General features: G+C 51.9%; 6 protein-coding genes across 6 annotated transcripts; 3 read left to right on the top strand and 3 right to left on the bottom strand.

The window, feature by feature from the left end:
• Positions 1 to 122: 122 nt before the first annotated feature.
• GT037_003293 (uncharacterized protein) lies at positions 123 to 2,815 on the top strand (the record flags this gene model as incomplete). The annotated part of the gene is made up of 2 exons (XM_038928340.1): positions 123 to 2,025; positions 2,073 to 2,815. 2 exons carry the CDS (start codon positions 123 to 125, stop codon positions 2,813 to 2,815), a joined length of 2,646 nt encoding a protein of 881 aa, XP_038789618.1.
• Positions 2,816 to 3,897: 1,082 nt separating this feature from the next.
• GT037_003292 (wd domain containing protein) lies at positions 3,898 to 5,166 on the top strand (the record flags this gene model as incomplete). Its single annotated transcript, XM_038928339.1, has 3 exons — positions 3,898 to 3,938; positions 3,990 to 4,155; positions 4,237 to 5,166. 3 exons carry the CDS (start codon positions 3,898 to 3,900, stop codon positions 5,164 to 5,166), a joined length of 1,137 nt encoding a protein of 378 aa, XP_038789617.1.
• Positions 5,167 to 6,825: 1,659 nt separating this feature from the next.
• Positions 6,826 to 7,188, bottom strand: GT037_003291 (uncharacterized protein; the record flags this gene model as incomplete). Its single annotated transcript, XM_038928338.1, has 1 exon — positions 6,826 to 7,188. The coding sequence occupies one exon, from the start codon at positions 7,186 to 7,188 to the stop codon at positions 6,826 to 6,828; it is 363 nt and encodes a 120-aa protein (XP_038789616.1).
• Positions 7,189 to 9,722: 2,534 nt separating this feature from the next.
• Positions 9,723 to 11,387, bottom strand: GT037_003290 (uncharacterized protein; the record flags this gene model as incomplete). Its single annotated transcript, XM_038928337.1, has 1 exon — positions 9,723 to 11,387. One exon carries the CDS (start codon positions 11,385 to 11,387, stop codon positions 9,723 to 9,725), a length of 1,665 nt encoding a protein of 554 aa, XP_038789615.1.
• Positions 11,388 to 12,163: 776 nt separating this feature from the next.
• Positions 12,164 to 13,543, top strand: GT037_003289 (uncharacterized protein; the record flags this gene model as incomplete). Its single annotated transcript, XM_038928336.1, has 1 exon — positions 12,164 to 13,543. One exon carries the CDS (start codon positions 12,164 to 12,166, stop codon positions 13,541 to 13,543), a length of 1,380 nt encoding a protein of 459 aa, XP_038789614.1.
• Positions 13,544 to 14,164: 621 nt separating this feature from the next.
• Positions 14,165 to 14,951, bottom strand: GT037_003288 (uncharacterized protein; the record flags this gene model as incomplete). The annotated part of the gene is made up of 3 exons (XM_038928335.1): positions 14,165 to 14,179; positions 14,233 to 14,709; positions 14,763 to 14,951. The coding sequence occupies 3 exons, from the start codon at positions 14,949 to 14,951 to the stop codon at positions 14,165 to 14,167; spliced, it is 681 nt and encodes a 226-aa protein (XP_038789613.1).
• Positions 14,952 to 15,421: the final 470 nt, after the last annotated feature.

Below are 15,421 nucleotides of genomic sequence, written 5' to 3'. Positions count from 1 at the left end.
CTGCAAGCGGTGCAAGAGCGACCCTCGCCGGCCCACAGCCCAACCACCTCAGTACCTCTCGCGAAGATCCTGCACACACCCACCTCACACCGCGTGCCTGTCATAATCGCGCTCCACAGAGCATGGCGGCCAACAACCGCTCCTTTGCGGCGCGCATCGCCTCCATCACCTCGCAGACCACACAGATGGAAACATGGGATGACGGCGACTTCGACGACCGCTCCGACGGCCTCCTCTTCAAGAACTCAACAGTACACTCGCTATCCTCACGCATGAGCGTGCGCTCCGAAACAGAATCCCAGGACGACTGGCAGTTCCTCATCACCCCAGACGACCAGGCAACCAACACTTCCGCCATCAAGACAGCCGCGAAACAGGCCGGCATTCCGATACCCACGAGCGTGCCATCGTCGGCACTCCTAGGAGGCTCCATCAAGAGGCTGGGCAAGAAGAAGTCGACCAAGAAGATCGAGGTGGACGACGACTGGGGGAATGATTTGGAGCTTCCCAGCAACGCGTCCGAGGGCTTGAAGCTCAAGACGCCCAAGCCACGTACGCCAGTAGAAGAGCAGGACGACGATTTCGACTGGGGCGAGGGCTCGCTGGGCATCCGCTTCGCAGGTACGCGACAGGGAACTCGCGGTGCACGCAGCTCTTCCATATCCGCCATGAGTCCCAGCCTAGGCAGCATCATGACCATGGAGAGCGAAGAAGACGACCTGGGCGGCCTCGTGCTTCCCACAGAGGCCATGGACTTTGGTGCGCGTCTGGAAAAGCTCAAGAAGGCCGAGCAACCACCAGCACATGAAGCCTCGCTCCTTCCGCCTCTGCCATTGCGCGAACAGCCCACTGCGCCCATGTCACCCACCTCGGCCCCCATGCAGGAGCCGCCCCAATCACCCATCGCTGCACCATTGTCCCCTTCGCCCTTCAGCAGCCCCAAGGCCCATAGCCCAAAAGCACCATCACCCAAGAAGCCCGCAGTCGAAGAGGAAGACTTTGAGGACGCTTTCGACTTTGGCAATGGCGACATCCTAGACCGACAGAAGCTAACCCTGAACAAAAACATTGTCGTAAAGAAGCCGGCTACCAAGACGACCGCCCCACACGCTGCTCGTCCCGCAACTACCATCACCTTCACCGACAGGCCCACTACCTCACGGATACCCAGGCCCCTGCCGTCCATCGCCAGCCGTACCAGACTTACCCCTGTCTACGAAAGTGGAGCGTCCACGTCGAACAATTCCACTCGTACCATGCCCACGACTACCAGTGCCCAGCTGCTCCGCGCAAAGCGATCTGCTCCTGTCCTCCGCAATCTCAACCAGAGTCAGCAACCACGAATGCCATTTCTTCCTGCCGGCGGAACGTCGTCTCAATCCCACCACGTCATGTCAAAGAGCTCTTCGCAGGCCCACCTCCGTCGCGACTCGGACCCTCGCCGACCACAGTCTCCCTCGATGCGAACCTACTCACGCTTGTCTGGCGGCGGCAACAATGAGACACCGAGTCGTGCTTCGGTGAGGCGTGACATGGCCCCGTCTGCCCTTGCACGTCATCCAGCCCCGAAGAAGCTGACACAGCCTCAGCGCAAGCGCAACTTTGGTGACGGTCATGAGCTCGACCTGTTCGACGACTTACCTACCTCGGCTTCCAAAGAGAAGCAGTTTGAAAAGGTGCCGCGCAACGTCGCGAGTAACAAGTCGCTACGCACTCAGCCCAGCAATTCACGTCTGCCGATGCCTGATCGAATGCAAACGCCTATGCCTCAGACGCCGCGAAGCCCTCCCAAGATGGACCATACTCCTCGCTTTGCTCGTGACACGGCAGCAAGTAGGAATGCACGTGAACAGCGTCTGGCAGGCACAAGGTCGCGAGCAGAAGGCCCCGTTTCCACTAGGCCCGTCAGTTGGGCCGCTCAAGTGGCAGCTCGTAGTCCGCATACCAGTCCATCCGCTCACAGGAAGAAAGGCTCAGGACAGAAGCCGCAGTTGATCAGGCAGATGACGCAGCCTTATACACAAAGTACAACACCCAACCACTACTTCCAGCTCCTACTGACCATTGCATAGATGAGAAAGGTATGATTTATAACCCAACTTTACAACGTTGGGAAGGAAATGAGGAAGCTCTTGTTTCCTTCTCACACCCTAATACTTCCACTACAACCCTCGCCCTAACCACGGCGAGCACGCCTACCTTTGCCCCGCCGGGAAACCAGATGAGCCGCGGCCATGACCGTTCCCAGTCCATCTCGCACATCGCACTGTCGTCCATCCATGCCAATCAGACCCACCACCAAGGACATAGAAGCTTCTCGTCGCGAGCGGCCAAGTTGGCCCAGCCGCCAGCACCTGCCCCAGTGCCTTCTCCGCCACGACCTGCCTTGATCTCTCAGATTTCCGTACCACGTAATGTCCAGTACGAAGGCCGCATGGTGTTTGACCCTGTCAAGATGACTTGGCTCAAGGCGCCTCGGCCGGCAAACGAGATCGGATCACCTTCAGAAGTGGACGAAGAAGAGGACCCGTTCGCCGGCCTCGACGACCTCAAGGATAACGAGAGCGTTGCTGGCGGCAACGGCATGGGTGGCACCGGCACACCAAACCCCGAAGACCCAACCTTTGTAGGCGAGGAGTTTGATGTCGGACCTGGCTTCATCCGCCGACAGCGCGACGAAGAAGCCATCTGGCGACGACGAGTCGAAGGCTGGGTCGGCGGCCTCCGCGACGATGGCATCCAACACGGCGGTTGGAGATGGGCGATTCGCGACTTCGCCGCTGCCAGTGCTCACGCTGGACCCCCGGCATTTTAACGACCACGACACTTGTACTATTATGTGCACTCACACAAACTCACGACTTAATGATTGCATGCATCGCAGATCAGATTTGGTCCTTGGGCGCAACTTTGTTGTTGGACTATGTTCCACATACACAAAAGTTAATGATGACGCTGCCCTGGAATGTCTTCTTTTTGAGATATCCCCCATACCCCAGAGTGTTACGATGGGCGTAGTTTTGGATAACTACCGCCTCACTCTTACGTTACGAATACGCATTTTACGACTCTTACGAAAAGCAGCTGCTTGTATACACAAAAAGCTTTGCTATTGCACACATACAAACGAACGCGAAATACCTTACAGATGGAGCTTCACTGCTCGGACATGACTACACGATACGATTTCCTTTTTCCACAGCAACCCAACTCACAGTCTCTCACTACAAGATTCCGCCAGGATCGAGCAGGCGAGAGCTGCACGATATGATTTCTTTTGTTTTTGTGATCTATGGCGTTTGGGTTTGAGACTTCTGTACATGTGAAAGCATCTAATACCATATTCTTGCTACTATCGAACGAATGAATCTTTACGTTATCATCATTTGCACCTTCTTCATGGTGATTACTATCAATGTACAATGCTAGAATGCAGGTACGGGTCCTGTCGGATAACGGATCCATGACGATCGTAATGCAAGGGGATATTTCAAACGCCCTGGTTTCACTATATGTATCGGCAAGTCTTTCGATCACTAGAGGCAGACCCATGCATTTCCCCCCTGAATCCGTGCTCCGAAGATCGCACCGCGGTGATGCGGCTCGTTCTCGCGCAGTTGAGAGGACCAAGCAACTGACGCCACCAAATATGCCGTGGGGATCCGTCTACAGAGAAGCAATCATTCATGGTTCTGTTATCATCATCGTGCTAGCTCACAAAGAGAGTCTGGAAAGCTACTAGCAGGAGTTGTCAATGGTGATGTGGCTGGCTGCAGCTGCTTCCTCATTGGGTGGTTGGCGGAGTCATAATAGCGGGGTTGCTGCTCACATGCCCAAGTAGACCCACTGCCAGTCACCATATCCCGCCGGGCGTCACCGCTTCTCCCACCCTATATCATGTCGCGCTCCAACGACCCGGGTCACTACTTTCAGACGACGTATGGGCTATCATCTATACATCTTTCAACTCTCTAGCTGATACCATGTAGCTCCTCCCTCGAGGAGACAGCTCGAAAGGCTGCAAAATCCAAGAACACCAAGGGCACCCCTATCAAGCTCCCCTCCAAGATCCTCGCTGCCATCGCCGACCCGCAAGATGACAACTGCATCTACGTTGCCGAAGCAGCAGGCAACGTGAAGCGCATCAACATTGAAGTCGGTCAGACCTCCGTTTCGCTGCCCAGCTCGTGGCTTCACATAGCTCTAGGCATCAGTCACTAACATATTCTCCTATAGACGGGTAAAGTTGCCGCCACATTTTCAGGGCCTACTGCTCCTCTCACCTCTGTCGCCGTTTCCCCCAAATCGGACACGTTGTTTGCGGGGTGTTGGGACAAGTCTATTTGGTCATGGACACTGTCCACGCGCAAGACGGCCAAGCGTTTCCAAGGCCACAGTGACTTCGTCAAGGCCGTCATAACATTCACGTTGAACGGCAAAGAGATCCTAGTGTCAGCTTCACAGGATGCTAGCATCATTGTTTGGGACGTTGCCGCGGGATCGAAGCTACACACTTTGAAAGGACACACACGCGGGATCCTCGCGCTTGCGTTGGACCCAGTCGACTACGAGCCCGGCAAGGAGACTGCCACAGTCTTCAGTGCTGGAAGTGACCGAGAAATCAGGCGATGGTCCATCGGGTTGACCTCAGCTTCTGAGGTACAACCGTCGCCAATCATTTCCCACGAAACAAGCATCGACGCCTTGCATTTCGATTCGGATGGCGATCTTTGGACAGCTTCAGCAGACAAGACAGCCAAGTGCCTATCCAGGGGCCGTGAGTGGGAAGAAGACTCCCAGTTCGAGCACCCTGATTTCGTTCGCGATGTTGCCATTGACGAAGAGGGCGGTTGGTTGGTGTCCGTATGCAGAGACGAAGAGGTTCGCGTTTGGGACAAAAGCAGCGGAAAGCTGCATCATACATTCAGTGGGCATTTTGAAGAGGTCACCAGCCTCGTTCTACTAGGACAACGCGTGATCACCGTGGGCATTGACACTACAGTCCGATGTTGGAGCCTGAAGCCACAAGAGCTGACTAAGGCTATCCAAGAGGCCGAAGACGAGCGCCTCGGTAAGGAAAAGGACAAGGAACCCGAGAAGAAAGAGGGCATGATGACTGCGGAAGAAGAAGCGGAGCTTGCTGAGCTTCTAGAAGATAGCGATTAGTTCCCGACGAGCGGACCACCGGACATTTGCGACCGTGTTTTCTGGAATCCGATGAGCTTGTCCGGTCAGCCCGCCTAGGTAAATACGAAACGAGACAGTAAGCCAAGACAGTCATGATGTACCCCACTATCCGGCCACGGCTCCCAAGGACGAACACGCCTAGCTTTGCGACGACATGGCCTCAGCCAACCAGCTTCCCGTCCAAGCCCCTCATCACACGAGAGGCATTACGGAGACTGGCCATGCTTACAGCTCAGTTCTAGCACCATTGTTCGTCTGATCATAGCGCAGTCCAACACTGTACAGGTCGTCTTACGCCGGATGTGGATCGGTACACACCATGGTTGGCTTCACATTCTCTGCACAGAGTATTCTGGTATTCCCCATTCTCCTTCTATGATTGATACGTGGTGCTGTTTACTGGTGTCTAGCATTCGTGCCAGGGCCCGTCAACGACGCACCTCGACTTGTGATTCTCGATAACAGACGATCCTCTCCCTTCAACAGATTCCTGGCTTCATTCATCACACTTCATCACATGAGCATTCTTACCTGACCACACTCCGACGGATTCTTACACTTGTTTGCTTCCATGTATTGCTTTTGCGTCGAGCGGCACTTCCTCTTCTTCCAACACTTCTTATCGCAATAGCTTATGCACCGCCTTAAACCACGTCGCCGAACCATCGACCGCACACGTCAGCCGATGTTCCGATCGATGCCTGCGATAAGCTCCTCCCAGCTCTCCTCCCTCGTTCGGTTCCAGCTAGCACCATTTGGTGCAGCGGACAGATAGCCATGAGGGGGACGCAGAACTCACGCCAGGGAGCACTCGCTGCAGCCCCGCCACCAGTGTCGCCTTCTCAGGTTGTCGCGTGTGGAAGATACCACCAGATATCAGCCTTGTGCTTTGACAGACCTCAAGGTCCTTGGTTCATTGACGCGAGAAGATGCGTCCCTCTCGAGGCAGTCAAACCACATGTAGGAAGTCAAGGCTTCTCTTACTGTTTCTTGTGCGCGTTACCGACGAGAGGTCTCGTCATAGTTGATCTTTATCCATCGGTTAGCGCTTGTCACGTCAGGGATTTTACCCCATTACTTAGTACCCTTTTCAGGCGAACAGTAGCAGATGCCAACAGATATGGAGCTTCACTTTACTCCGGTATCGTGGCTCTGACAGACCTATGGTCCGTGGCGACGTGTTTGGCGTGCAAGACGGCTGGCCTTGAATGTTGCGACAATGGATGATGAGTTTCCTCGTTCGTGACTGGGCATGGGTCACTTTACTGAGAGTGTTGAGACACTGGTTGGTAAGCTCTTGTGTAGCGGAGGCTTCAAGCTTTTGCCCCATTTTATTCCGATTCGACTGCGATCATGTAGCCTCGATGTCGATGTTCGCGCAATTTGCGCATTACAGAGCGAGGAGCCTGTCGGTCAAAGGGAGTATTCCCCACCACTAGTGTTGTCTTTTCAGAGAACGAATGTGGTAGATGCCTGCGATATGGAGACTTCTTCGGAAAAATCCAACAGACCGCAAGGTCCATGGCGTTCTTTGGCTACAGTCACTTCTCGCGTTGACACCCTTGCGGTTAGCAGAGTCTGTGGGACACCCAGACCGAGCTAGAAGAGGGCACACCGCCACGATTACGTCTGGTCTCTTTATCGATTTCCAGAAGTCGCCTTTTGTGTCAAAGTCTCTCCGGAGTCTTGGTTCGCCTCCAAGTCCGTCTGAGCAACTATTTCGTGTTTTTGGGTTTTGGGACTGGTTTGCTCCTTGCCATCCCATTCTGGCTTGCCTTTGGCTTTTCCCGATTCGCTCGCCTTACTGGTATCAGGTAGAGTATCTTCTTTCTCACCCCAATGATGGTTCGCGTCAGGAACCTGTCTAGCCAGGGAACGTGGTTCGCCGCAAACCCCGCCACCAGTGTCACCCTGTTTAGGGAGATGCGTGTGGAAGAAGCCTGCGATATGGAGCTCTCTTTTCTTCGGAAAAAAATTCTCTGATAGACCGTTATGGTCCATGGCAATCATTTGCGCTACAGGCACCCTCGATCGCACGTCCCCCCGATGTCTTGGCCAATGTGCAGACCCTTTTACCTCGCCCCCGCCCCCGTCTACGAGCCTCGGTATTGGCATCTTAACTTTCGGGTACGACCCGCAACCTTTCAGGTACGCCCTGCTATTCTCCGGGTATACGCCCGTCTTGATCGAGTTTACGTTGCGTCTTTCGGATACAGCCCGCTCGTTCGTCCCATGTCCCTCCCGTCGTTGAGACCGGCCCCGTTGCCTTTGAGATTATTGACATGCGGACTTGTACTGCAGGGAACGTGTACGTAACCCCGTCGCCACTGTCACTCCTTTCGGAGGTTGACGAGAGCGGAAGAAGCCAACAGATATTGAGTTTTCTCTCGAGCATTTCTCTGACAGGCCGCTACGGCCCCTGGCTCAACTTGCATACAAGCACCCGGCTCCATCCGCGTGGGTCCTCTGCTATGGCATGGCCTAGAGACGCGAGAGTCCATGAGCGGACAACAGGATCTTGATCACATCCTCCGCTCATGGATGCCCCTTGGAATGATCCATTCGTGGATCGTTCCTTTTCGTGGACTGCCCTGTGGTTTGTTCCATCCGTGGACTTCCCCTGTGGCACCTTTTCGTGGACCGCCCTCATGGGCAACCCTTATCGTGTTTTACCCTTGTGGCACATCGTGGATACCTTATCGTATCGCCGCCCTCACGGGCAACCTATCGTGTTTACCGCCATCACTCGTTCAACCGACCTCTCATGTCAGGACCGAAGTACGGCATCTGGCTTTTGACCTCATCTCCTCCGACACAGGCTCGGTCTAGAGATGGACGTCATTAGCTTTTTCCGTGGTTACTTCTGCGGACGAAGGCGTTTTCCGATCCTTTGGCGGAGCGTCATCCATTTGTTCGCTTTTAGTAACCGCGTTGTAGCGGATGCAAGACTGCTAGCGTGGACCTCGTCAACTCCTCGTTGACCAGGGAGGAAGCGCGAAACGTCTGCGGTGTGGTGTTTTCGTCGGTCGACTCTGAGACTGGCTTATTCGCCGCATCTTTAGCGGGGCAGGCTGCTAAGCATACTCGACTACGCACTACAGTCAAGGTTGCAGAAATGTCTGTCTGGAGAACAGTGGATCGCACATTGACAAGATATTGGCAGGCGATCGCAAGAGGTGGATGGGCGGTAGAAGTCGGACCCTTGCGCCTCCTCGTTGGTGCCGCCTGGATAGTCGACCATGTCTTTCCTCTGAGTGCATGGCAGTGCATGGGAAGACATGGGAGATGAACTAGATGCTTGGGACGCAAAACGAGTCACGATCGATTGAGGTTTCTGTTGGGGCAGAAACCTCACTCGTGTGGTGGCGGTGCTGCTGAGACGACCATGTGATGACTGGTAACGAACACGGTTATTCTGCAGACTACCCTGCCAATAGCGTGAATCGTTTACTCCATACCACGATGAGTTGGTTGCTCGACATCAGCGCGCTGGAACGAGCTACGATTTGTGTTCTCGACGGAATAGCTAGAGATGTTTTCCAGCGGTTTTTTGTCACGAAATCTCCAATGGGGGTTCAATGGCTTGACCCATTGGGGTGGTTCAGGTAGCTAGTAGCGGTTGACGAGGTCGTGAATGCACCTGGTGGCAGAATTGACGCTGTTGAGAGGTCTTCTTGCTATTCCTTTTACACTGGACTTGGTTGTCAAAATCCCCCAGGTGACTTCTCATTCTTGACATGTTGTTGTTGGTGGTGTTGCTGTTTGCTGACCTTGTTGGTTTCTCAGTGAGAGCTATTGGAACGGTGCAGCCTTGTTTGGCTGTCCTCCGCCTCCGTTCCCTCTTGCTCCTCTGGACGAGATGTACGGCAATGAGGATGAAGTCTTGCAGCGCGAGCTGCACACACGAATAAAACCATGAGGCACAGCAGGCCCTGCCTTGCCTGCTATCACGAATGGCTTGAAACGATTGGCTGGCTCTGTAGCGAGCCGAGGCGAAACACGAATGATTTTAAACAACGAATTGCTGGAGAATTACACTCCAGCTGCAATCCACGATATCTCCAATAGGCATTGGTCGCCCATTGGGAAGTTGGATCACGACTACAAGGTCGTGGTCCAGCATTTTTGGTTCAGGTAGCGAATAGTGGTGGGCACCATGAGCACCTGAGGATAAAATGCTGTTTTTTTTTTGATATTTGCAGATATCCTCCTCACCAGACTCATCGTCGAAGCCCCAAATAATGGCACTTATTTGGATGGCTTATATTTCCTTTGTTTGAAGAGAGTAACCTCGCCTGAGTGGGGTTGGCGTTGAGATACCACCTGAGCGCGTTCGATGTGGTCGATTTGTCGGATGAGATGGAGGTTGACTAGGGTGGCTCGGAGGAAGGCGGCTCAAATAATGTAATTTGTAATGGAACAACAATAAACGAGAGTAACAAAAGAAATGGATGACGCTCCGCTACGGGAGCAAAAACGCCTCCTTGTGATGAAGACATTAACACCAATGTGAAGATACGGACTATCATTATGCGTCACCCTCCATCCATATCTATAAAGTCCTGCAAACTCGAAGAGAAGGCATCATCTACTTCCCCACACATCCCTTCCTTAGAAGTTTGCAATGCTACAAATGGCTGTTTATCCTCCGCAGATGTGACATCAGTGAAGGTGTCCCTCAGCACATTATGTAAGTGGGTATTCACAAACTCGCTCCACATCGCCGCTAATCTACTATCATCGCAATGACTTTTAACAGCTACATCCAGTCTGGCAGGTAGGATACGAAGAAGTTCCCTCGAGAATTTGTCGACAGCCTGGTTTTGCGTTAACAAAGCAATTTCGAGTTGATGAGGGAGACCTGTGCGCTCTGTGTCGACGTATGGCGTTGTCATCTCTTCCTTCTCGGCGTCTGGGAAGATAATCCGATAAATTCCTCGCCATCGTTCATCGTCCGGCTTCCCTGTTATACCTTTCTTGGAACGCATCGTCTCGAAGGTCGAGTAGGATATACCCCAGATATCAGGTTTCGGGTTGGTGAGAAGCTGGCAAGGCTGAGTGGTCCGCTGATGGGCAGCTAGACTCTCTTTTCCTGCTTTCTTTCCGGGGAATGTATCACCACATCGTGAGCAGGTGTGATAGAGGTGCACACGCTCGAGGTGTTCTTTTAGTCGGTGGATGCTGAGAGATCCTCTTGCGCAGGAGTCGTGCGTGCAAAGGTAGGGGTTGCGTACGTAAAAAGGGCATGCGAGACGGAGGTTGAGGGTATCTAGACGACGACGTCGGGTTTTCTTACAAGGTGGTGGTTTTGAATGGTCACGGCTGGTGGCTACGGTAGGTGCTGTTCGATGGTCAAATTCGTTTGAGCGTTTGCGCGATGTGGTGTCTGCTCTGGATGTGTTACATGAAGCGCCGTAACCGCTGTCGAAATTCCGCAATATCTTCTCGCTGAAAGTAGACGTTGCCAGACTATCTGCTGTGACAGATTCTGTTGATGTCGACTCCTCGCTTGGGAGACTCGTCATGACTTCGGTATCGCTACAATGACGTGCAGCGAACGGCCCGTCGATATCGTATGATTCTGGAACTCCTGGCTGACGTTGGGCGTTGGAATCCGCTATACCACCAACCAAGCTATCATATCCAATAGAATATATAGACATGAGCCCATTGATACCGTCGAGCTCGCTACGCACCACTACATTATCCAACAGTTCGTCCTGAAGAAAGGGTTGAGAGAGAGCCAGATTTGTTTGAACTGTAGAGACCAAATCATCTGTCGCAAAGGCTGTCCCGGAACTCTCCGCTGCTGGCACTCCATCGCAAACAACACGCGAAGTCTCAAAATTCTCTTCGTGTTCTATGGCGTTTTGGGCTCCATGTTGGAATATCGAAGGATTTTGGAAGGCGTATATTTTCCAGACATTACTGTAATCGCACATCGAACATGCAGCCCAGAGCGAGACACGATTCTCTGAGAACCCGCATTGGCAACATGTCCACATGCGCACATATTGACCATATCCATTAACCCGCGAATAAACCACACTCTCTGCACAATGGTCGCATCGCCAGTGTGCACCTCCGGGTTGAAAGATGCTGTGGTTCGAGTACTGATTCTTCGAGCCTTGAGAAGCTCCAGTTGGTATCGTGTCGTCGGACACTCGTGTGAAGTCGAACGTATCAAAAGAAGATTCCATAGTAGTGGGTTCGTGTATTCGCAATCGTGTCAGATTGTACAGTCCCGATAGTTGACGAGGAGGCCATGTTCCTATACGATCAGCGCGTTCTCCATAGATAATATGTATTGAAGCCTGCAGTCGCTTTTGTGGAACGCGCAAAGTTGCGCACATGTGCAGCTATGAGACTTTGCGCGTAAAGCCACTTGCAGGTGGCACACCCAGCTTCGTGCATGACGCATATAAGCAGAAACGTGTACCAATCAGGAACTGTGGTTGGAAGCTGCAGGGCTGGTGGGTAAGGATCAGCTCGATGTATCGACTAGGCAATTGGTCGGATACTGGCTTCTTCGATGGGATATGAGGGTGTTCTCACTTCTTCATATGACAAGAGAGGTATGGTGGGAGTTTGAAGCGTCGCATGTCTAAAGACGGCACTTATTGATCAAAAGGTTGTTGCCACCTTCCATACCGAGGGCTGATTCTCCGTGGAAAGATTTTTAACCTTGCTTCAAAGACAACACAACGACGGTCTCATATCATGTGTTCTGATTCTTTATCCAGTATCCCAACTTACGTCGGAGTGGCGGGGCATAGGCAGTCAGTTCGCAAGGCTGAAACCGCCACGGCGCAAAATGTCTACACCGCTCCGCACAGCCTCACATAGCCTTGTACCATAACGATCATGTGTCTGCCTAGATCATCCACAGAACCATCGGAACTTCTTTCATCACTTCTTCAGCAACTCTGTTACACCATCCAGGAAACGTTGAACTCGACCTCATCCCCACTATAACATGCGGAGCGACAAGAAACGCGTCACATCACGCGTTGGGTTGACAGAAACATTTATAACAAGGTCATCTGAGCGAATATCGAAGCGTCGGACGGTCGCTTTGGAAGATCGTGTACCAGCCACAGAGCACAAAATCCGCACGACGCGACGCAATGAACGGAAAAAAATAGCTGTGCCGAAGTCGTCTCAACGAGTACTGAAACGTCGAACGGTATCTCGTAAACGTTACGAGTCGCCAGAAGAACCCGAGGTCTACAAGCATCAACGTCTAGATACTTCCACGGATGAGATACGCCTCCTGAAACTTTCCCGAGAGACAAAAGGACCTGTACACTGCGAAGTCAAGGTCTTTCCGCTTGAGCGTGCTCCAGAGTATATTGCGTTATCCTATCGATGGGGCCCGCCTTCGCCCTTACACGATCTCTACATTGAGGGCAGGAAACTTGAAATCCGGGATATCCTCAATTCATGCTTACTGGAACTGCGAGAAGATTTGGAGGCATGGCTATGGATCGATCAGATCTGCGTTGCTCAGGAGGATAGCCTAGAGCGAAATCATCAGGTCGGGATGATGTCACGAATTTATAGCAACAGCATGTCCGTTATCATCTGGAAGGGCGACATTCCCTTGGCAGCACCCGGAGAACACGATTGTTATAATGATTCGGACCTCGATGTTGCATCGGCAAGGGTTTTGCTCAAGAACACGTATTTCACAAGGCTGTGGATTTTTCAAGAAGTATTCCTTGCCAGCAGTATCAACATTCGTATCAACGGGCACCGTTGCGTCCCGTGGGACAGGCTTCAAGATATATGTGTGTCAAATCGACAAGTGGATTCAAGCACATTCATGCCCGCTTATCTTATGCTACAAAGGATAAGACGGCAGGCATTGGGGGCTCTAGAGCTGTACTTGCCGCTCATGGATTGCATCGCAGGCTTGCATGCGGGAATATGTGAGAACCCACGGGACAAAATATATGGCCTGATGGGTATGGTACGCAAAGAAGATAGGGTAGTGGTAGACTACGAAAAGAGCGTCCTGGAAGTATATCTGGACTTTCTGAAAATCAGCATCAACACAGGATTGCCAAGTATCATGAATTCAGAGGAACCATCATACTACCTTGAGTTGGGAGTGTTGATGGGCTTAGACGATTATATATTACTAGGTATTCTGCGACTGACGTTGAATCGTTTCACTGTTCACAAGAATGACACGGTGACAGATATTGGATTAGAAGAAGCAGGTCAAGCACATGAGCAGCATCGTTGGTGGTATGAGTGTAATGGTGAGAGGCATCACTTTTGTTGCCGGTCTCTATCTGGTTCGGAAATTTCGAAAATTTGGGCCTTCATGGAATGGAATGGAATCGATTAAGGGAGATCTCGAGCAAGCAATAGGTAGAGGAAGTTCGCCGTCAACTGTGCTTGAGTCTTATGCATGATCCGAATCATATTGAGTTTATAATCATGACTTTGTCATGGATTCTCAGCAGAAACAGCTACCGAGGCGTTCATCGTGATGTTCGAGAATGACATGTGTGTCAGACAATACTATCAGTAGAGATAATATATGTGCAAGAGTCATATAACGAAAGGTATACTGTCCTGGGTAGACGGTAGACGAACCACTACTAAGCTATTGTAGTAGTGGAGTCTAGTAACATACTAATCAGCGGTAGGTCAGCATTACACTGGTAAGTGCACTAGGTACTGACAATGTGTACACAGGCCAAACACATCTACGCTCGAAATATCGATGAGGACCATCACGGTTGATCGTAGAAACTTAACAAGCTGCACAACGTCAAAACCTGGGTAACGGACAAGAAAGTATTGTCTCGGCTCTAGATACTGCGCAGCGATAGTTCAGTGGATAGTCAATTGTCACTATTATTTCTACAGTCATGGATTATCAATAATGCGTATTCGGAGATAAGATACGACTGTAATTCTAGCGGCACGGCATGATCCCATACACCAATTCGAAGCGGACAGCCTACTTTCCAAGAACCTAAACATCGCATTAGTCAACCCTGATTCATACAAAATAGCATACCAACATACCTTATCAACAACCGCCTGCCCCATCATCGCCGCATTCGCAAGACTACTCTCCACTGTCCCACCCACCCTCATAAAATTCACCGCCAACACCTCCAACCCCTTCTCCTCAATCAACCTCTGCGCTTTAAAACCCCACCGATCCTTCAAATCCTGCATTTCACCCTGCTTCCCCTGCGCAGCCGCCACCCACTCCTTCTGCATCTCGCGCAGATCCTCAGGCCGGACTTCCACCTTACCAGACGCGCGAGCGAGGATGAAGACGTAGCGGTGCGGACGCGGGTAGAGGTAATTAGGCAGAGGGGCTGGACGCACGTAGGGTGAACGCTCAGCGGCAGCATGGTGGGATAGCGTGCCGTCAGGGTTGCTGGAGAGGTTTGTGACGAGCCAGTGGCGGACTTGGCCGCAGTAGGTGTCGTTGTTCATTAAAAGGTCTGGGTCGACCATCATCAGGACGAGGTTGTCTAGCGGCTCTGAAGGCTGGATGTTGGGTTAGTGGGAGGTGCTAGGTGTGATAGTTTGCTGGTGCTTACTGCAGGATTAATGAAGACTTTGGGCTCAGGTTTCGTGTCTGAATTTTCCAGCTCTTTTCCTGGCGTGTCGAGCTTTGCGTTTGGCCATTCTAGTGTTAGGTTGTAGGATAGGTTGATGTTGTCTGGAAGGACATCTGGGATGACTTTGTGCTCAGAGAGAGCTTGTTTTGTTGCTTGTGTGTTCGACATACTGAAAGTGAGAGTTTGTCTTTTGAAAACGAAGATTTGTCAAAATTCGTGCAGTTCTGATATGATTACTTCACCCGAGTATTATACAAATTGGCAGCCGCATACGCCGGAGAAACTCGTGCATTACGAGCAATCGCGCATCATGCATATCGTTTTCGGAAGCGATCCGCTCTTCTAATTGTCCAGCCAAATCATCGTGACCGACATTGAAGAGCTCCTTTTGGTTAGTGACGCGGATGTGCAGGCACGTTGGATGTCGTTGTCGTATGATTCACGAGATGACGTTAATATGACACGCACAAGGCAGGCACGCGACGCGAGGAACCTCGGCCACATGCTAACCCTAAACTACGACCACCATCACTCAAGCACGTGTCTGAGAAATGGTACGGAATATTCAATAGAATATATACTCGTAGTATGTGCCTCAGGTCAATGACCCTTTCGTCGATGTATTGCATCCGCGCTCA

Source organism: Alternaria burnsii (assembly GCF_013036055.1).
Source record: "Alternaria burnsii strain CBS107.38 chromosome Unknown 746, whole genome shotgun sequence".
Lineage (NCBI taxonomy): Eukaryota > Fungi > Ascomycota > Dothideomycetes > Pleosporales > Pleosporaceae > Alternaria > Alternaria burnsii.
Note: the sequence above shows the minus strand (reverse complement) of the source record. Positions and strands in the feature narration are given on the sequence as shown.